Raw genomic sequence first — 22,847 nt, 5'->3', positions numbered from 1 at the left:
ATCTCACAAAAGTCTAAGATAACAATATAATACTTCAACTTTATTCTCGTCTGTTTCCGTTTATGAAAAAACATTGCTTTATTTAATTTTTTTCTGAAATGTAAAATAAATTGTCTTTATCTTGTGTCTGTAGTATTAAAAGAAGTTGGTTGATTTTTGCTGCAACTTCACATGCGAGTATAAACGAGCCGTGAAAGACAGGCTGTGCGCGCGCGCGTTTACATGTTTACTTGCGGCTTTGAGTGTACTGACGGCTGTGACGTTCTTGCCCGCATCACGGGCAACAGAAAGATCAGCTTGGAATCGGCGAGACGTGAGACTGACCGGCCGGTCACCGGTCGGGCCGATCATACGAAAAACAGGCCGATTCCGGTCTCTGGCCGGTCAATCGGTGCACCTCTAGATAAAACCCAACAGAAATATACAGTTGGACAGGTAAGCAGAATTTTGTCTGTATTAGACAAAACGAGTAAAAAAAGGACATAGTAAATTAGTAGGAAGAAAGGAGAAGAATAGAACTGGGAAATGATAAAGGCCTGAGTCAAACCTCCATCTCTTGCCTGAGCATAACGGCACCGGTTTCCAATAAAACCACCTTCCTCAAAGTGCAACACTACAGATGCTATTCTGCCACCTACTGGTGCATTGTTTGTTTGTTTTTTGCAATTGTGGAAAGTTACCCAAGAAAAGAGGTTTCATGAGATACCTCCGCAATTCTCAACATAGAGGTCACAAATTCACACCTAAAATGCATTGATATCCTTATATAACATAACATGAAAATTATGAGATTCATTTAAGCGACTCATTAAATTGTAATATAAAATTATAACGTTTAAAATTGAAATAAAACATGTTTAATTCGACTTAATGTAATTTTCTATAGAGTTTACTCAAAATCAGCTTTAAAGAATTTTTAAACCAGACACATTAACTAAACTAATAAACTGCACCTTTTAGGATGCATGTGCATAGCGAGCAACTGGTTACAAGTTAGTTGTAAGGAACCAAGTTGATACTGCATAAAAAACATATAAAACGGTCCATAATTGTTGCTACAGTGCCTGAATACCATTTGCACCCACCGTTTAAAGCCTGTAGATGGCAGTGTAGGCTTTTTGGTTCAAAATCAAAGACATTTCTATTTCTAACAGACTACTTTAATGCTTTGTATATCTGCTCATAAATGAAGTCACAGTGAAATGAAGTATAAGTGGTGTGTTTTAGTCAGATGACAGTGTACTAATTCTAGTTTTGACCACAGAGGCAGAACATGAAAGAATAAAAGTTCTCCAGAATTACAACACAGCTTAACTAATCATTTCAGACAACTTGACAAACAGATCAGCCGATGCCTATATATGCTACTTTTAGGAAACTCTTCTGTTATTTTATAAGAGTTTAAAAAATCAAGATCTTTAAACATCGTTTTTAAATTCTTCAACAAATTACCAGAGTTATGCTCTAAACATTCTTTTTTTTTCATATAGCCTACTGTACGTGATATTGTGATTTAGCAAAAAAAGATGTCATTATTTACTTACCCACAAGTTGTTGCAAACCTGTGTACGTTTTATTGAACACAAAAGATGACATTTTGTGAAATGTGGGAAACCAAACAGTTTTGGGGCACCATTGACTACCACTTTTTTTCCATTGCAGTAAATAGTGCACCACAACTGTCTGATTATAAACTTTCTTCGAAATATTGTTGTGTTCTGTGGAATAACAATATTTATACAGGTCTGTGACAACTTGAGGGTGAGTAAATGATGACAGAATTTTCATGGGTGAAATATTCCTGAAGAAATGTCTGAGACTAAAGATGCTAAAATGTGAACTCTACGTCGCCTTGTAAAACCAGAACACACACAGAGGTGACAACACACACCTGTTTATCTCAGAAAGAGAAAACCAGACACATAAAAAGCACGTTCATACACAAACACATTGTTAAACACTGGCATTCAAACAGATGAGAAGCTTGGACACAGCACAAAGCATTTAAAGAATGCATTCACTTAAGACGGCATACACACTTGCTCATCTTAAAACCAAACAAACGCTGATAACATCATGATACAAATATTCAAAACATCATTGTATGGCAAAGAAAACCAGGACAGTTATGCAACTGATGAAATATGAATATACACTGAATATCATCACAATACATTTTTTCATACAGATGGCCACACCCACAACAAACATATGGTTAAATCAATCAAAAACTAAAAAAATACATATACTGTACACCAACACCACCTCACATCTCTGTTCTGTGCTTACAGTATATCTGTTGTTTTTTATTCAACCTGTTTACCTGTAGTTGGTTTATAGTAAATAATTAACGTTAACGAAAAAAATCAGTATTGTGTTAAAAAAACAACTGTGCATTGAATTACAGTATAAAAATATATAAGCCCCAAAAATAAGCAGTGAATAAAGAGGCACTGCTTTAAACCAGCCAAAAAGTTAAAATAACAGTATTTAAAAAGCAGACATGTATGTAGTATATAAAATGTGTAAACGTATATTGTTCCTGAAGGGAAAAGAGACTTGGATCATTTATGTTCACCATATCAGCAGAATTCTGGTCTTCTAAAGATCATCCTATAATTCTCGAATACATTAAGATGAATGTGTGTGTTGCATAACTGCGTGTGATTGTGGGAAAGGCTGTTTGGAGAATTTGTTTAATTGCTCTCAGGTCTGGAAAATCCCTCTGAGACATGAGGGCAACAGATTGTAGTGTGTGTTATCGAAAAATATACTATTTTAATATGTTGAAATTGCAGGTAACTATAATCACTTGCAGTGTTGGAAAACAACATGCATACGCCTTTCCATTCCAAATGCATGGACTACACACACACAATCTCAAACATGCATACAAATAAAGAACACCATTCAGCTGTATTTTGGTTCATGTAAGTGAAGAGTAACAGGACACACAAGATTAATGACACATGTAGTCACACAGACAGCAGCTGCATTTACAAGCAGATGCATAATCAGACATCTCCAACTACAACTAGACCACAGGTGTCCAAACTTTATATTTGCCAGATGCAAAAGTCACTAGCCACATTGCAGGTGTTTACATTGTCCACTAAATACTTGACTTCAATGTGCTCACCTACAAAGAAAACCACAAATTTAAGCAAAAAAATATTCCATGTAATATTACAAGATTCCAACTAGCCGATAACTGATTGTCATCTAATTGTCATAGCCAATGGCGTTGCTAGGCCCTTTTTAGGGGAGCTAAAGCCCCCCTAAAGTTCTATCTTAGCCCCCCTAAAATATTGCGAGTAATAATGTAATCTGTACAAGAATTCGAGAGCGCTTTATAGTCCCTTTTAAAACTCTTATTATGAAAACGGCGTTAGGCTGCGTTATTTAGCGCATTCTTCAGTTCACAGCAGCACATTGGAGTGAACGTCATAAGCAGAGTAACGTCACAAGGTGTGTGCATTAACATGACATCTGCATTTTTGCCATTCTTTGTTATAAATCCAGTTTAATATTATGCGGGAGCGATACAAGACCCTTTCCCATCCACTGTAAAGAAGATTTGTCTGCGTTCACCCCTCGTTAACTAACGTTAGTTGTTTACGTTACCTCCAGCAAAATGAAAGCATCACTTCACACCAATGACGACATACTTTAGAAAACGATCATGATGATATTGTAGCGCACAGAAATGTGTCATTCATGATGATGTGCTGTTTGATTTTTCTGCACCTAAGTTATAGAGAGATGACGGTAGTTTTGACAGCCCCGGAAAGACGTCGACGGGCAGATAGAGTTACTGTAGTTCAGCCTGGTGCGGCTGTGTGTGTTATTCATTCTTCTGAGTTCCGAGGAAACAAAAGTGTACCTAGAAGCTCTTTGTCGTTTTTCAGACGCTTCAGTGTTTTTATTATTAATTTAAAACATATTGTGGATGTGATAGATGAACACGCAGTCATGCACAGGAGTGACAGCGCTCGTGCTAATCAGAATGAATGGCAGGGAAACATCAAATCAAGTTATTCCTGCTAAATCATGATTCAGTAGTTGATTGTGACATTTATTATATGGATTTGTGGCTGTTGTTGTCACTTTGAATTATAAATGTTGCAGATTGACCGATTAATGTGATATATATATATATATATATATATATATATCCTCATTGGAGGCTGAGCCCCCAAATATTGAAAACCTAGAATCGCCCCTGGTCATGGCAACTGCACGTCAAGTGAAATAGTGATCAAATCTGCTGCTGGAGGACCACAGGTGTGTCTGCATCAAACACATCTGAACAAACAAAGCAAGGTCTTCAAGATTAATTGAAAAGTAAAGGGGAGCACGTAAAAGTGTGCTACACTCCTAAGGATAGTCGTTCCCCACTCAATCAATGTAAACATACAACACAGTCTCATGGGAATTCGTGACATTGTCACGAACTGTAATCTATTTTTTTACTGACATGAATTTCTCCCTTTTTTCGTGTCACCCAGCACGACTTTTAATGTGTTTTAATACCTGTGATGTTAGGTTTAGGGGCGGGGTTAGGGGAACCATTTATCATTGTTTTGCCACCTCGCGAAACTCATGTTTTTAGCTAAATTAGCCTTTGCGGCTGTGATTTTAGGGTTTGGGGTGAAGTAAGGTGTTGGTTAGCCACATCCTAAAATATGTACGACTTCTTTTGATATCAGGTTATAAATATATAAATGTAAATACACATGCAGTCTGTGTATTGAAAGTCTATTGTGTTCTTTAGAAGAAAGAAAGTCATACCGGTTTGAAATGACATGTGTGCAAGTGGAAGATGGGAAGAATTTTCATTTTGGGGTGAACTATCCCTTTAAGAATGGCAACGGAGAGAGGAACTAAAACACAGACAACTTAAAATGTAATCAAACTAATTTGTGCGTTTGGTCTGCCACTGTTCATTTGACCTAATCTAAAGTGAGCATGAAGATGATGTGGTGTTGTTTCTGGAGCATCTGGTGGATGATGTGTTGGGGTGAAGCTGTCTGGAGAACGTTTCAGGAGAGATGACACCAGTATCTGAGTCATACAAACGGGGGTGGGGGTCAAGGACACCGCTGGGACGGGTCTTTCATTTACCCTGCAAAAACAAATATGAGCTTTTGTTTCATACTGTCTCTCATGCTTCCGTCTCTTCCCTGTTTTCTCTTTCCTCCCGGCTGGAAAGAGCATCACATCAGATGACCAGCATGTGTTCCACCAGCTTCACCAACAATAAAACTACTCAAAGTCCACCTGTGGCAAACAAGAACTACACTAAAACCAACTGGACCATGCTACGCTGATCTTCCACCAACACTATTCTCTTTGTCTCCTATATACGCCGTTACAGTCCCTTCTCCTCACAGCTAATGAAGCGAGCAAAATGAGAAACAGGAAGTGTGTTTGAGGCCAGCACTCTGGAGGAGTCTCTCCCGGAGAGATGCTCTCGCTCGGGGCCCTCTGATCTACCCACGGGGACAATGTTGGAAAAGTGATCTCTTTCATCTCCTCTGGAGCTCTATTCTGATCCCTCGCTTATTTATTTCATTTCCCCACGCTGTTTGATTACATGCCATCTCGTTTACTGTTTGCTGTCCATTTCGCCTTTGATTCACGGTCCTGTGTGAAAGGGGAGGGTCTTGCCTTATTAGTTCCATCCGACTCGGTTGAGGAGATTGAGATGATGTAATGCATATGAAGTTATCATTTCATTGTCGTGCATGATGAGTGAGGCAAATGAAAGCTTAAAGTCTTTCTAAAGAATGATGTGTCTGGCTCAGAGAGTCATGCTATTATATCTTAAAGGCTCTCCTTGTTCTAAAACAAGTATGTCGGTTTGGCAGATGCTTTTTGGTAGAGGTTTTATACATTTATATTAATGCAAAAGTTAGCTGGATACAACAAGGAACAACACGTTAACAGAATGCCCAGCAGCCATATCACCCTGTAGCCCAAGACTGGTAGCCCACTGAAGCTAAGCAGGGCTGAGCCTGGTTAGTACCTGGACGGTAGACCTGCTGTGAAAACTAGGTTGCTGCTGGAAGAGGTGTTAGTGAGGCCAGCAGGGGGTGCTCACCCTGTGGTCTGTGTGGGTCCTAATGCCCCAGTGTAGTGACGGGGACACTATACTGTCAATAAGCACCGTCCTTCGGACGAGACGTTAAACTGAGGTCCTGACTCTCTATGGTCATTAAAAATCCCAGGATGTCCTTCGAATAAGAGTAGGGGTGTAACCCTGGCATCCTGGCCAAATTCACCCATTCGCCTCTATACATCATGGCTTCCTAATCCTCCCGCATATGTACTAATTGGCTACGTAACTCTGTCTCTTCTCCACCAATAAGCTGGTGTGTGTTCTGGCGTAATATGGCTGCCGTCGCATCATCCAGGTGGATGCTGCACATTGGTGGTGGTTGAGGAGATTCCCCTTCCATGTAAAGCGCTTTGAGTGCCCAGAAAAGCACTATATAAATGTAACAAATTATTATAATTATAGTCTTTCTACATAAATCAGTCCCTGCAGGATTTTGCGATCACAGAATTTAACGCATAATCAAAAACACTCCGCAAAATTTGCGGCAGCTTGCAAAATATAGAGATTGTAGCAGATTTTCCGCATAATTTGGACCAAGTGACATCATCACATCGCACATTCCTTTAAAACCTGCTCCAAAAGTCATTCAGAGGCTGCGTCCAAATACCCCCACTTGCAGTCTTGGCCACTTGAGAGCACGTGCACATGCCAGGAAGTAAGGGAGCAAGTCTGTCCAATGTCTTAAAAACCAAAGTGCAGTGCCCTTAAAGCCCACTAAACCCACACTATCTTGAATACCGCTTCCGAGCGGTATTCAGGGCTAAGTGTATCCCATCATGCATCACGTTCTGGATATATCATGAAACTTTTTGTCCGGGTCTCACGAGATGTTGCGGAAAGCTTTCCAGTGTAAGTTATACAACTACTTTTTAAAGTTATATCTTTATTTTATTCTATGATCGGCTAACATGTGTGTGGCGAGGGGGGCGTGGTTCAGCGACGCCTGCAATGGGAGAGAGACAGGAGACGAGCAGTGCGTAAGTAGGTCAAGTGCACATTATAAACACCTGTGTCTCGTTCCAGTAATTGCTGGGGAGACGGTTAAATGTCAGCTCGAGGAGACGAGGGGGAAGTGAGAGACCGGCGGTGAACTCGGTGTGAGAAGACGGCGAGAGCTGAGGAAGTCTACGACTGTATATTTGGAGTTATTCTCATTGTGTTGTAAATTACACGCGCTGTGAGCGTCACTATAATAATAAAGAAATCTTCGAGTTCCTGCCATGCAAACCCTGTCTCCTTCCTACACTAGACAGAACCACATCACACTGGTGCAGAAACCCGGGAAGGAAGGAGAACGCCGCTGCCATCATGAAGACTCAGCCAGGATCGCCATTTGCGGAGGTCATACAATCGCTCGCGGGGCTTCACCAGGAACACCACCAGGCTCTACTGGGACTGAGGGAAAACCAGGAGAGGCGTTTTCAGGCTCTCCTCCAAGCCCAGAAGGAAGACCGCGAGCTGTTCCGGAGCTGAATGGTCCGGGAGGGTCACAACACGGAAGCGCCATCGGCCACTGCCCCATCGCCGTTGGTGCCGCTGCACAAGATGGGGCCTCAGGATGACCCAGAGGCTTTTATCGAACTCTTCGAGAGGTCCGCGGAGGCATCTGGCTGGGCCCAGGAGGATTGGCCCGTGCAGCTCATACCTTTGTTGTCGGGGGGAGCGCAGCTAGCTGCCCAACAGCTGCCAGTCAAGAACCTCCTAGTGTACGCGGACCTCAAACGTGCCATTCTCCAGCGGGTCGGCCTGAGCCCAGAGCAGCACCGCCAGCGCTTCCGGTCGGGAGACCTCGGGACCCGCACCAGCCAACAGCTCCAGGATGCCTGCCGCAGATGGCATCGAAAAGGTGGTGCTGGAACAGTTCATAACTCGGCTACCGCGGACGACGTCGCTGAGTCAGGCCATCCAACTGGCTGAGGACCAGATGGTGGCATGCTCTGGGGTCGACGAACCCATACAATCTCTCTCTCTCTTCCCCTTCTCCCTTTAAACCTGTCCCCTTTCCAAGGACCCAAGGCAATCTGACTCCGCGCCCACCTCTTTGCTCGCGACCATCCCAGGGGATGGGACCAGCATCGGCGAAGGCCCCGCCCAGAGGGGCGTCCCCAGCACGCAGCAGCTTTGAGGAAGCACACATCCCTCCTCCCTCTCCCCACCAATTCCTTGGCCCACTTCCTGCCACTAGGGCGGTGGGGAAGCCTGGGCCGGTCTGTTGGCGTTGCGGGGACCCGGATCATTTTCTTGATCGCTGTCCAGTGATGGAGGTCGGAACACTGATCCGGGTCCCAGACGCCCCACAGGCTGCCTGTACCAAGTATCAAGCTGGCCTGTACCAAGTTCCAATGAGTATTAAGGGGGGTACATATCTTACAGCTTACAGGGGGTACAGGCTTTGGTGGATTCAGGATGCAACCAGACCTCAATTCACCAAAGCCTGATTCAGACTGCGGCACTGGATACGAGCCGCATGGTTAAGGTACGGTGCGTGCATGGGGATGTGGTGAACTATCCCTTATTGTCCGTAGCTATACAATCCCGGGTTTCGGCACCAGTGTGATGTGGTTCTGTGTAGTGAAGGAAGGAGACAGGGTCGGCGTGGTGGGAACTCAAAGATTTCTTTATTATTATAGTGACGCTCACAGCGCGTCTAATTTATAACATAACACAATGAGACCAACTCCAAATATACGGTCGTGGACTTCCTCAGCGCTCGCCGTCTTCTCGCACCGAGTTCACCGCCGGTCTCTCTCTTCCCCCTCGTCTCTTCGAGCTGACATTTAACCGTCTCCCCAGAAATTACTGGAACGAGACACAGGTGTTTATAATCTGCACTTGACCTACTTACGCTCGTCTCCTGTCTCTCTCTCACCTCGCTGAACCACGCCCCCCTCGCCACAATGTGTTTTTATTTTGTTTTTGCTTTTTTGGGTACAGCTGCAATACAAATAAAGCACTATAAAAATAAATCTGACTTGACTTGACTATATAATTAGATATTACATATAATTTTGTAGTAAAACGTAGTTTTGCACATTTTATTGGTGAAAACTTCAGAGTTATGTACAGTATTTTGTTAAACTGCTTTTTATCACATAATTAGAAACACCACATTAATTAACGTTACATGTTTGCACTTTCTAAGTGTAGAAATACTACATGCTCACTTGGGACCTTCACGTCCACTAGAACACTTGGGCCAAAAACAGGAAATACGTCATGAGAGTAGTCAAGTGCAAAGACCACAAGTGGGGGTATTTGGATGCAGCCATAATATAAAAGGGTCTGTAACACTTACAATTTGCTAACAACACCCAGTGCCATCTATTTAAAAAAAAGCTAGCCTCTGGTCTCCTTTCATTCGTTTCGCTGAAGGCGTTAGCATTAGCCATTATGCTTCTTTTGCAGGCTAGTGGCTTTGAGTTAAAGCGGAGCTATCATGCTATGTCATGCATTCTGACTTCTTTACACTGTTAAACGTGCTGGCTTATCATGCTTAACATGGTCAACTTGTTAAAAAACGAGTTGGACATATGACGTAGTATTTCTGTACTTGATACACTCCCCCAGCACTCCAACTTGTTTCGGAAAGTTTTTTTTAAATTCTGGATCCTGTGTCATCATAGGGATCCTTTTCCTTTAATTGGCCAAAAGCACGGCAAGGCGAAGGTGAAAGAGCTCACCCACGAGCCAACCAACGAGCGAGACCCGCTTACCATCAAGGTTATCTGCGCTGCATCAAGATGGGCTGCGCTGCACTATAGTTTGTTACTCTTGCGAAAGTGAAGTTTAGGTGTGTCTGTTTGTTCACGGCATTTCAGTGATGGATGTTATATAAGGGATGATGTGATGATGTGTTGCTTGCCCGTTCTGTAGTTCCATCCCACTCTCCCCACTTGTCCCACCTCTAAGAAGCTCATGTTTTTCCGGAAATAATCAGCTGTATCTCTCTTTTATACATTTTATCAAACTAAATACTCTTCGAAGATACGAAGAATGCAATACTACTGTATAGGTACTCAAGATTAATATGAGATTGGCAGAAACTGAGTGTGTTACCCGATCTTTAAGTCAGCCTCGCCAATGTGTGTGTCACGTTCTTAAACAACACACCTGGAAATAACATAAAGCCATCTGATCTATGAAGAAAGCTGTCATGTTTATTTCGGTGTCAATGAACATTCATCACAATCAACTAAATGCTGATTTCTTTCGGGCATATTAAAAGTAGGCAAACTTGGACACAGCTTATTCTACTCTATTCTAGAACTTTCTAAATTTGAATAAAGCCGCTGCGAAATTAAGCATTTTTGGCCGCAGAAATCACAAAAAGATCTCTGCAAAATCCTGTGGGGACTGATAAATATTTTCCTTTAATTTTGTTTTAAAATAATGCTTTTGAACAGACATGAACAATATTAAAGAAAAAGTTCACCCCAAAATAATTTAGTCTCCTTCATAACTAAAATATATCATGATAAGGGCTGCATGATAATTTATCACGATACCAATAAATCCTATTGAAATCAAACTGGCTGCGATATGCAATGTGTCAATATTTTTTTTAATGCGTAGCTTGTTCGTGAAGCACGGGATCAGTAGGAAATGCTGCTCGATCTAAAGGCAGTGCGAGTTTGAGTCACTTATAATGTGCATTTGAAAAAGCAACACCCGTCAAACATGCTCATTATAAATATACTTTATTATCATAAAAATACCTGATGGGTCTTGAGAAACAGTGATAAAAAGGCATTTCCTAGATTCTAGAACATGTTATGGTCTTCTTCTGCAGTGCGTATTTGGAGTTTCCGCATGAGAGCGCCCTCTGGCTTTCGGACGCAGCAGCATTTTCCCGTACTTCACTCAAAAGCTGTGCATAAATCACGTGATATTTATCGTCGGTTAATCGCGACAACCCTAATCATGATTGAAGCAAAACACATTTATATTTGTCTGATGCAAGTCAGCTCGCCAGCTAATTTAGTAAGCATACCAACATACTGTTAGTATGTTTAAATTGATCTGCCAGGTTAACCAGCACTAACTAGTTCAGAGAAGCATGGAAATAATGCTGGTCTGTTCAGCAGGGCTATGAGAAGCACAAACTCTCCACTCAATACACTCAAATAAAAACAGAACAAAACATTTATCCAATAATTTTTAGCATGACAATCTCTGGCCGAAAGCCAGTCAGGAAAATGTCTTTGGTCTGGCCAAACACAAAAATGATAACATTCAAGAGATTCTTTTGTCAAACTGATGTTCTTCTTGTTTTTCTCCCTCCTTTTCTCTCGTTCTCTCTAAAACAAGATCAGCAATCCAACCAGACCAACTCCCAGACCAACTGAACGTCTGTTCTGTAGCCCGGACACTTACGAGCCTGTAATGTCTGGCCATTTCTTGTAAGAACTTCTGATTTTCAACACCATGTGTGGACGAGATCCAAAGGGCCCAGAGGTGATGTTATCGGATCTGGTTCAGTCGTGCATCCCGGGAATGAAATGTGGAGTAAAACTGTGTGAGAGTCCCTCCTAGAATCTCGCCCCGGAATAATTCAGATAATTAAATTCAGAATCTTATATAAGGTTTTTTTTGTGCATTTGCCAAGTGCGTTCCAGAACAGCGAACTCTCGTGGGTTCTTCAATGTTGCACATAACAGACACGAGAACAAGGTTGATAATTGAAATGCAGAAAATACGAAGGCTGAAATATGCAATAGGAGCTCATAGGTGACCTCAAACGAGCTTGTCAGGGCTAATAAACTTAAACGTAACTAATTAAAGTTGAAAAAACAGTGTGTTATTTAATAAAGTTTTGCAAGCATCCTCCCTCTAGCAAAACACAAGGAACGCTTTCTCTCGACAACTGAGGACAATAACCTTCTCAGAACCTGCTTGTGTGTGTGTGTGCGTGCATGTTCTGGTCGGCAATATGTATGTGGGTCATGGGAATGGGTCGGGTGTCTTCTATCCCAGTGGGTGCACATGCTGTGGACGGGTTTGACTTTCAATATTCCACATGACCACTTATCACACACACACACATCAGAATGACCAACATCAGCATCCTGAAGATCTGTGGATGAGGCCCACACATGGAGGAGGAAAGCGAGTAAGAAAGAGAGAGAGATAGAGAGAGCAGATCTAACTGACTGAATGGTTTCCAGATGTGTAAATGGTAAACAACTGGTTTGTCATGAAGGCATAGACATTTGTGGCATTCGGAATCTCTAACTGAAAATCTTAAAGTCCTCCAGAACAAGGACACGCATGGATACTAGATTTGCTCACATATGTGCACACACACGTGTTGTCACTGTTTTATGTCTGATCTTAAAAAAGGTACTACAAGAGGTTTTTTTCAGCAATGCCAAAGAACCATTTCCTTGATTCTTATAAAAAACATGTTTTTTCCTCTTTTTTTTATATTTTTAAGCACCTTTTCCACTATAAAGAACCATTTGTAGAACAGAAATGTTCTTTATATGATAAAGGTTCTTTAAGGAACCGCTCGGACGAAAACAGCTCATCTATGGCATCATGAAGCACCTTTTTTGTGTAAATGTTCTACACACCCTCCTCATCATCTCAATTCATTAAACATTTAAACTATTATGATAATGATTTTATATACCAACAAAACAACAATCATCTTAGCTATATTTTACCATACATACACCTATTTCGCAAATCCTGTTCAGCAAGCAACATTTTTAAAAAGTCTGCAGATTCCATCTGGGTCTGCTGGTATCAACAGCCAAGTATTTCCAGAAGCTTAATAGCATCAGAGAGCATACAAAACAAAAAAAAGTTGATACCCTTTGAAGTGCGTACTATTTGTGCACGTCTATTTATGCATCTTGTCCATATGAACATCAACCCTCACGTACGTATATTCGACTGATGAAGTGAATGTGACAACATTAAAGAGAGAGAACCAGTGAAACATCCGCATGTGTGTGCAGTATTTACTCTCTCTGTATGAGTTTTGCTCCATGTATTTAGAGGGCACATTCCCAGGCAGGGCGTTGGGATTCTCTCCTCCGCTGTTTCCCACACAGAGCTCACAGGAGGCCCTTTGTTCCTGCTCCAGGCCGCGGGGGACCCAAATTCAGCACAGCGGCCCTTGAGAGACCACCCTGCATTCTTCTACAGACGGACCCTCTTAAACATCTCACCTTCAGTGGGACCAGAACTGACCACTTTGTTATAAACCTCACTAAACTTGTGTCTCCTCTGTGTCAAGAGTAATTTAAGAAATGTAAGAGTTCATCTCTTTCTGACTATCAGCATTTAAAAGGCTGTTCACACTATGATTTGCCATGTTTTTTGCATTACATTAAAATTTTTATTTACATTTACATTTAGTCATATAGCAGACGCTTTTATCCAAAGCGACTTACAAATGAGGTAAACAATGGAAGCAATTGGAACAACATAAGGACAACAAAAAGCATAAGTGCAATAAAACTGGTCTCATATAGCCTATCACAGTATACAAAGCTAAGTTTTTTGGTTTGTTTGTTTTTTTAAGGATAGAAAGAGTAGAAAAGAGATAGAAGTCAGAGCTGATCGGTCAGGTGTTGACGGAAGAGATGTGTTTTCAGCCGATTGTTAAAGATGGCTACAGAATCTGCTGATCTTGTAGCAGCGGGCAGATCATTCCACAAATGTGGAACCGATCCCGAGAAGGTGCGTGAGAGCGATTTTTTCCCTTTTTGGGATGGCACCACAAGACGTAGTTCGTTTGCAGAGCGTAGAGATCTGGCGGGTATACAAGTCTGCATTAGCGAGTGAAGATATGGAGGTGCCGAACCAGTAGTGGTCTTGTAGGCCAAGAGCAGAGTCTTGAATTTGATTTGGGCGACTATAGGGAGCCAATGTAACTTAGTGAAGAGAGGAGTGACGTGCGCTCTCTTTGGTTCATTGAAGACCACTCTTGCCACCGCATTCAGGATCATCTTTAGAGGTTTGGTTGTGCAAGCTGGAAGTCCAGCCAGTAGCGCATTGCAGTAGTCCGGTCTGGACCGGACAAGAGCCTGGACTAGGACTAATGTCTAATATTGTAGAGGATGAATCTACAGGACCGGGTGGTGCTGGCAACATGATCCGTGATGTTAAGCTGATCATCGATCACCACTCCCAGGTTTCTGGCCGTTCTTGAAGGTGTGATGGTTGATGAGCCCAGTTGAATGGAGAGGTTGTTTCTTGAGGCAACGTGTTGTGGACCTGATTTCAACCAGGTGACAGACCACCATGAAGCTCTTTAACAATCTACCATGTACCTGCTGGATCAATTTAGCCATAATAATTGTTGTTATGTGCACCTATCTGACATGCATCAAATGAATATATGAAAAGTTCTTGCTTTATTGCTTAAGTCAGTATGACATGAGATTTTTTCTATCCTTCAGAAATGAAACCTAACAGATCAATGACAGTGATTGGGCATTTTACAAACATTTCTGTTCTTCTGTTTTGCGTCTCACTGTCCGGTAGACTTTGGCTGGAAATTGTAATGGTTAGGCCAAATATTGAAAAAAAGATGAATTAATCCAATAAAGGAACAAAGGCAAAAGTCTTTCTTGGGCTGCCAATGAAAGAGTGTGTTTTTACTGGAAGGTTCCAATGCATGGAAGAGATCACCACAAAAATCTCTTATTCTTATATTGAGCCAATTTACTCTCATACTACACATTCATGGTCATACCGTGTATAGTTCACTAGTGCAGGGGTTTTCAAACTTTTTTGTCAGCCAAACCCCTTTGACCTAAATCATTTACTTGAAGTACCCCCGTACTCCCCCTGAAGAATAGAATAGAATAGAATAGAATAAGCTGTGTCCAAGTTTGCCTACTTATAATATGCCCGAAAAGTATGTATTGTTTTTGTTACTGTTGGAAAATATAAGTGAGTAATAGTGTCCATGGATTTACACTTAGACAGGGTGTTACTATTATGAAAGTAACTTCAAAGTTGTTACAAACGCTCTTGTCAAAATACACTCTAAAATATTGTACCATTATGTACAGTATATGGGCTTTTATACTACAGAACTATCAATATTGTTTCTGACTGTCTCTCTCGTTTTAACTTTCTTTCTCTCTCTTTTTATGCAATGTTGATGGCTAGGATTTGGTTAGTTGCTATAGCGATTGATGGGAGGTGGGGCAACCACAGCAGGGTACGAGTTATAATTGCACGTTCTGATGATGGTGCTTAGAAAGTCAAGCCAATGGGGAAATGAAATACAGATCGCCGCTTGCCGTGTGAACCCGTGAGTGCGAGAGAGTGATGAATGAGAGGTAAAGAGGATGACGAAGACCCACAAACATCAGCTCTACAGAGCAAACCCAAATCACTCAAGACAGAAAAACTTGGAGGGTATTGAAGAGCGAGTCAGGGGAAAGACAAAAAATATGGATAAATTCAATACCTCCTGGCTGTTAAAACGAATGCAATCCTTTTCTTTACTGTTCATTAAATCAATTGTCATCGGTCATTAGGGTGAGTTAACTTTCGAGGCATGAAATTACAGCCAGACATCCATTCTCAAAGTAAACATTTCTCTCCGAGGGGCAACGGATTTGTTATAAATCTATTAGGAGTCAGTCAGCACGACCTAAAGGTGATTTCTTGTTAATGGAGGAACTCTGTGGGTGTGTTCTGCACTTTTCTGAGTGATTCTTTGTAATGATGTGCTTCTCTGACAGCACACACATATATCTCTCTTACCTTTGCACCACATCATCTCCGCTCCAGCAGGTCAACTCGTCCACACCCATTTCTGCCTCACAAAGCTTCTCTGGTAGGTTGTTGAAGATGGACTTATATCTGGACATGTACTCTATAAAATCCCTAAAACAAATACACATACAAAACATCAGAGGTGGAAGAAAGATTTTTTAAAGCTTTCACATTTACATTTAAGCATTTGGCAGATGCTTTAATCCAAAGCAACTTAAAGTATATTCAAGGTATACATTTTATCAGTATGTTTGTTTCCTGGGAATCCAACCCTGGACCACAAAACTAGTCATAAGTAGCACAGGTATATTTGTAGCAATAGCCAACAATGCATAGTATGGGTCATACGATGCATTGTGTGGGATTTTTCTTTTATGCCAAAAATCAATAGGATATTAAGTAAATATCATGTTCCATTAAGATATTTTGTAAATTTCCTACTGTAAATACATCAAAACTTTATTTTTGTGAGTGGATGCAGCAAAATCGAAAACAAAAATGGTTGAAAACACGCCTAGTACAAACTTCACTCGCTGCTGCCCACTCGTTGGGAATTATCCATTTAAGTTTGGTAAGTAAGTAAAATTTATTTATATAGCACATTTATCATAGCAGGGCTGGCCAAAGTGCTGAACAGAAACAGAGTTAAAAACATAAGACAAGCAAAAACAAAAAATAAACAATAAAACATAAAACGTAAGTAAAATCAATTAAAAGCCGGAGAATAAAGATATGTTTTCAACCTTGTTTTAAAAGTTAAAATAGAAGGTGCAAGGTGGATGTCGGGTGGCAGTTGATTCCAAAGACGGGGGCGGCAACTGAGAAAGCCCTATCACCCTTTGTTTTTAAACGTAAATGCTGGACAACTAAAAAAGCCCTGTCCGAAGATCTTAAATATCTGGAGGATGAAAGAAGAGTTAGAATATCTGCAAGATAAGATGGGCCTTGACCACTGAGAGCTTTAAAAATGAACAGCAAGATTTTGAAATGAATTCTGTAACAGACAGGGAGCCAATGTATGGTGGCCAGGATAGGTGTAATATGATCAGTTCTCTTTGCCCTGGTTAACAGCCTTGCAGCAGCATTCTGTACTAACTGTAAACGTGCAATGGATGACTGAGGGAGTCCCAAATTCAATGAGTTACAATAATCAAGGCAAGAGGTAATGAAAGCATGAAAAAGACAAAAATGTTTTCAGTCTCGAGATGATCCGTAAATGATAAAAACGTTTTTGTAATGAGGAAGGCGGGACGAGAGCCGCGGGAAGAGACCCGCGAGGCAATGAGACAGGGCCAGTGGCATGAGTGATAGTGGGAATCAGCTGTGAGCACACCGGTTCCGCATGTCTCACGGAGGAGATCGGGAGCATAAGAGGACGAGCGACAGGACTGCTGACGAGAGAGGACCGTGCCCGGACATGTTAAGTTTTATTTATGTTTGTGTGGCCGGCAGTCTACCGTGAGGTGGCTGTCGGCCTTTTACTTCAGTGTTATTGTTTGTTTATTTTGATTAAAGTTTTTGAAGGTTCGCCGGTTCCCGCCTCCTTCCTTCCCTACTTTGAACAGTATTACAGTTTTTTTTAACAACTGAATTTATTTGCTTATTCAAGAAAAGTTCAGAATCCAAAATAACACCAAGATTCCTGACCTGTGACGAGACTGAGGAGAAGTGATTGCTAAGCTCCTTTATAACAATACTTCTCAGCTTTGGAGGACCAAAAACAATTATTTCATTTTTTCTTCATTTAGTCGAAGAAAACTACTAGATAGCCAGTTTTTAATGTCCACAAGACATTATGAAGACAATGGAATCGCCAGCTTTCAATGGCAGGTACAGCTGAGTGTCATCGGCATATAAGTGAAATGAAACATTATGCTTCCTAATAATATCTCCCAGAGGTCGCATATACAAATTAAAAATAAGTGGACCTAAGATGTATCCTTGAGGTACTCCACAAATAATAGGAGCAACAGATGAAGAGAATTTGCCTAACTCAACAGAAAAAGTCCTGTCTTTAAGATATGAACTGAACCATTTTAAAGCAGTACCTTGATACCAATCAAATGTTCTAACCGCCAAAGAAGAACATTATGATCAACTGTATCAAAGGCAGGTGTGAGATCAAGAAGCAACAGGACTGTATTTTTGCCACCATCGACTGCAGGTAAAATGTCATTAAACACTTTAAGCAGTGCAGACTCAGTACTATGATGGGCAGAAAAGACAGATTAAAGAGGTTGTGTTACCTTAGCTACATTCATAAATGAGTATCTATGTAAAGCTTAAAACTTCTGCTTTTGGGTTCATTTAATGTCCACAACGTCATTACAGCGGTAAGCCAATAGAGAGCGTTAAAACAAACCTGTTTCTTCTTAGCAACGGCCTGCTACAGTGATGGACAACTTTAAAGGCGATTTTTTTTATATTTTGATTTTCTTGCAACCTCTGATTCCAGATATTCAAATAGTTATATCTCGGCCAAATATTGTCCTATCCTAACAAACCATACATCAATAGAAAGCTTATTGATTCAGCTTTCAGAAGGTTTTTGGTTTTGTGGTCCAGGGTCACATACAGCTTTCCTGTAGCTCAGTGGTAAGAGCATTGTGTTAACAACGCAAGGTTGTGGGTTCGATCCCAGGGCATTGCACATACCTATGTATAAATGTATAGGATAAGGCAATGTAAGGTGCTTTGGATAAAAGCGTCTGCCAAATGCATGAATGTAATACAGAGATGGACTTAAATACGTAACAGTTTGTGTTTGGGTCTAGTTGACTACTAACATACAGTATTTTGTGAGTGATCTGCTGAGATTACAGAGTTGATATAAATGTAACTCAGACCTTCATTTTAGTGTGAAAAGCCCTTCCTGCCAAAAAAATAATACATTCAATAAAATAAATACATTATCCAAGGAAAACACACGTGGAGCCACACACACAATTATGCCCCATTCAGACCGCCAGCGACAGAGAGACACGATCTCATTCATTTCAATGTAAGCTTGGCTACTTCCGGTGACACCAGTGACCGTTGGCAACAGGAGTGGGCATGTCTAGCTACACGACAAAGTTGAGATTTGCTCAACTTTATGCAAATGATGAGCGACTTTCGGGAGCGACTACCAGTAGGAGTACAGCAGCGGAGCTCACGTCATCCGTCCCTTGTCAGTTACTGCAGGGTTTGTTCATAAATGTTTCTAGGACAACCAAAGCTAGGAACGCCTTCTAATGACCTCGTAGCGAGAGACTGGCGACACACTGGCGGTCTGAATGCAGTGTTATTGTTCTATATATTGATACATGCCAACCCACACTTATAGGGAAAGATATTTGGGGAAATAAATAAATAAACAAGGACATTTTTTAGTAAATGTATTCATGCTTACCGTGCAACCTTTCTCAGAGTTATACCTCTATCGCTCTTGGAGGATTTCTGAGGGAATGAACTGAGAACGGTCAAACCCCCCCAGGACAAGACAATGGAACAGTCCAGAGGATGCAAACAGTTTGAAGGGGAGAACAGAGAGGCGGAGGAAACCAAAGGGAAACAAAGTAAGGGGAGGGGTGGTGAGAGAGAGATGAAGAAAAGAGTCATGACTCTGGTGAAAACAAAAATGTCTTGCATGCACATGCAAACTCAAAATCTGGAGGATGAGTTAAATCACACTGGTAAGAGAGGTCAACAGCGTCATCCACCTTGGGCTCCAAAAGTATTTTTCCCATTCATTTTATGACAGACATTTCAGAAAAATCACAAAAATCCAAAACCTCAAACCAAAATAACCAGCTCTGCAATATGACTTCAACAAATTTGAAAACTGAAAAAAACAAATAATATTTTTCATTCATTGTATGAGTGAAGTAATGAATAACAGCAATATCAGATTCTACACTAATTGAATTGAAAGCCTTTATTGTCACTGTATGTTTCATTTCGATTGAAGCCAATAATTTTGCTTACCACCGATTCCAAATATGTTATTAACATTAGGTAGCAAGCTTACAAACCATCCTACATTATCACTAAAAATCTTTTCCCTTTAATAACTTTGAATGACATTTTTACTTCCAGAATCACATTGTTGAGCTCTGCTACGCAAGTAGATGGAAGTTAAATCAGGATAGCAGTCTAATGTAATGCATTTCATTAAAGTAAATACACTTTATAGCATCTTGTGTTCTGACCTCTCATCTCTTAATAAAAATAAAGTGCTCCAGCTACCCCTCGGGAATAATTTAACATTTTTAATTCATAATCTATACAATCGTGTGGCCTTTATATCATTCTGAATTGCGGTCAAAGCATTTCTGAAGTTCTTGGTGCAGAGATGATGTCATCGATATACTGATGAGTGTTTGCTATCCTGTCCTCCACAGACTCCGGCTACACAGGAAATAACCTCTAACCCATTTATCTCTCTGTGTTCCTGCGGGCAACAGCATCAGTGCCAGTTACAGCACTATCTGTGCCAACCTACCACTTAGTGATGGTATCTAAAGCACGCAATCTTTAGACCTGATCTAAAGTTAACGGCATAGCATGTTTCTCTGGGTCTTTCGAGTTGCTTGTTTAAGAGGTTAGTGTGTCAATTTCACCAAAGCATGTGCATAGACATGAATTTATTGTTTTTTTGTCTTGTTTTCCCATACAAATATCTAAAGACTCTTTAATCAAGAAAGTCTATGAGTTTTTTATTTTGTAAAACATTTAATTAAATTCAAAATTTATAAGTGAGTTTATGCTTAAAACTAGAAAAAATAGGGGGGGGGGAGTGCTATTTATACTGGGAAACAAGACAAAAATGTGTAAAAAAATATTGTTCATTCAATTCTGTAAATTCTTTGTTTAAGTTTTTGTTTACACAAAATGTAACATTGAATGTCAACTACCCATATGGTAATAATAATATCAAGGCTGATACATTTAAATATTGCTGCATCCCTACAAAAAAATCTTCCCACGATACTCTATACTCAGCACTAGAAAGCAAATGCATAACAAATTAACAACCATGAGTAAAAATGAGACTGGTATCTGAATGAAGGATCCAGTCTAACCTGTGAAGGTGCTTCAACATGCCAATCTTATCAGCTCCTGGAACGTCCAGCGTGCTGTTGGTAGGTGGAGGTGTGACTGAAGATGAAGAAAATGTCCTGACTGTGGTGGAAGACACATTTGAAGAGTGACCACACACCTTATCCACCTGAGAGAGACAAAGAAAAAGTGTTTTTCGTTTCACATTTTCTTCAAAGTGACACTTTACATTGACAACCGGAAAGTGATAGAGGGCGTGACGTAAGTGTGTTTGTGTCTGTGAGAAATAAATCAGATGATTTAACACTAAAGAGCGCATGTGTGTGTGTGCGTGCTTGCATGTCAGGATTAGATTTAATCAATGTCAAAGAGAAACAAAAATTACGCATTGTGAAATGTTGGGACCACCCAACAAATATAAAAAATCAGGTAAAAAAAAACTATAAATGCTTATATTCAGAGAACATAACAGAACATTAAGTGAGTATTTAAAAACATGTCCCAACCATTATAGAAAACAAGCCATGATGAATGACAAAACCCTTAATCTGAGACGTCCTTATTATAAAAAAATGTTTTTTATTCTTAAAATGCAAAAGGGTTATTTAGCTTGATGTGAAAATGTCAAGTCTTTGGCATGATCTCATTATATCCCATAATGTAATCCACATGTATAAAAGAGTTCATCTCATTAGTGGCTATTGCTGTTAGGCAGGATTTCTCTTCTTTATATATCTACACCCCATTCACCTCTATCTCTTTCACACACACACACTTAATCAATGGCGCTTCATCCCACTAAAAGCTCGGACAGACGTCACCAGACCATTAGTCAGAGTTGACCCGACTCATCTCGACGCCGAGCCGGACCGATCCCAACCATTAGTCCTGCCCTGTCCTATCACTCACCTTTAATAATGACAATTTTATTTAGCATGAATAAATCCTTATCTCCTACTTGATTCGTCTCAGCTCTGGGAGTTCAGATGTGATGAAGGACAGGAAAGAGACAGAATCATTACGTCACTCTTTACAACCTGAATGAATAGCACGGAACAATGCCGGCAGAGCCAAGAAAACAGAGAACAATTAAAATGTACATTTTAGAAAAGACAAAATGCCTACACATGGGAAAAGTGAAAAACGAAGACAAAAGGAGCCTTTTATATAAAAGAAAAATCTCAAATATTCATTTGAAAATACCATCATCACACAGCTGAATATAGATATATCACTCAGATCAGAGCAACACATGCTAAACAGATCCAAACAGACAGGGGGACAGATGTGTTTTATGTCCCAAGTCCTAAAAAGGGAATTTAAATAGAGAATCTTAAAAATATCCTAGAACAAACAAGATGGTATGTAGGACAGTCATCCTCACAAGTCACATTGAAATGCGCCAGAAGCAACTCTTGTCTGATACATCATCATAAACTCACATATCCATGTTACGTGTTTAGATTGTTTAGACCGAAAATAGAAAACCAAAAGGAGACAACATACTTATAACAGGCTAACTCAAGATAAATATTAAACATTACTTGGCGCCTTTTTAATCATTGAAAACCAAAAGCAATCTTCAATGTCATATTTGAAACCCCCAGATTTACTTCAGTTTATTAAAACTATTGGTTTGATGAAAATAGTTTTAGCAACATCTAAGAACAGTGATTTTAAAAGAAAGCCACGGGACACTTAAACACACACAGAGTCTGCAAGAGTCAGATGTCCGTTTGCACACCACACCAGAATAAAAGAAGATAACATCTAAAGCATTTATAAAACTTCAGTACATTTGAGATATTTAATATCCTTAAGACTTCACTGAAACCTTATTAACCACTAACATGTGTTAATCATTAGCTTTAAGGAATGTAAAACAAACAGCTTTTCTAAATCGCTATCGTTCGCTTTACTTGAAGAAGCCTTTGAGCATGAG

General features: G+C 40.4%; 1 protein-coding gene across 2 annotated transcripts in view; it reads right to left on the bottom strand.

Moving 5' to 3' along the window:
• gpc5c (glypican 5c) overlaps positions 1-22,847 on the bottom strand; it is a 132,872-nt gene that overhangs the window by 69,016 nt on the left and 41,009 nt on the right. The window contains exons 4-6 of one of the 2 annotated variants that reach the window (XM_057333374.1): positions 20,929-21,074; positions 19,257-19,316; positions 15,854-15,976 (exon numbers count right to left, since the gene is read on the bottom strand). In XM_057333374.1, coding sequence (XP_057189357.1) covers positions 15,854-15,976; positions 19,257-19,316; positions 20,929-21,074 — 329 coding nt within the window. The remainder of the gene's footprint in view (positions 1-15,853; positions 15,977-19,256; positions 19,317-20,928; positions 21,075-22,847) is intronic. The other variant, XM_057333375.1, reaches the window with a different exon arrangement.

Source organism: Triplophysa rosa, linkage group LG5, assembly GCF_024868665.1.
Source record: "Triplophysa rosa linkage group LG5, Trosa_1v2, whole genome shotgun sequence".
NCBI lineage: Eukaryota > Metazoa > Chordata > Actinopteri > Cypriniformes > Nemacheilidae > Triplophysa > Triplophysa rosa.
Note: the sequence above shows the minus strand (reverse complement) of the source record. Positions and strands in the feature narration are given on the sequence as shown.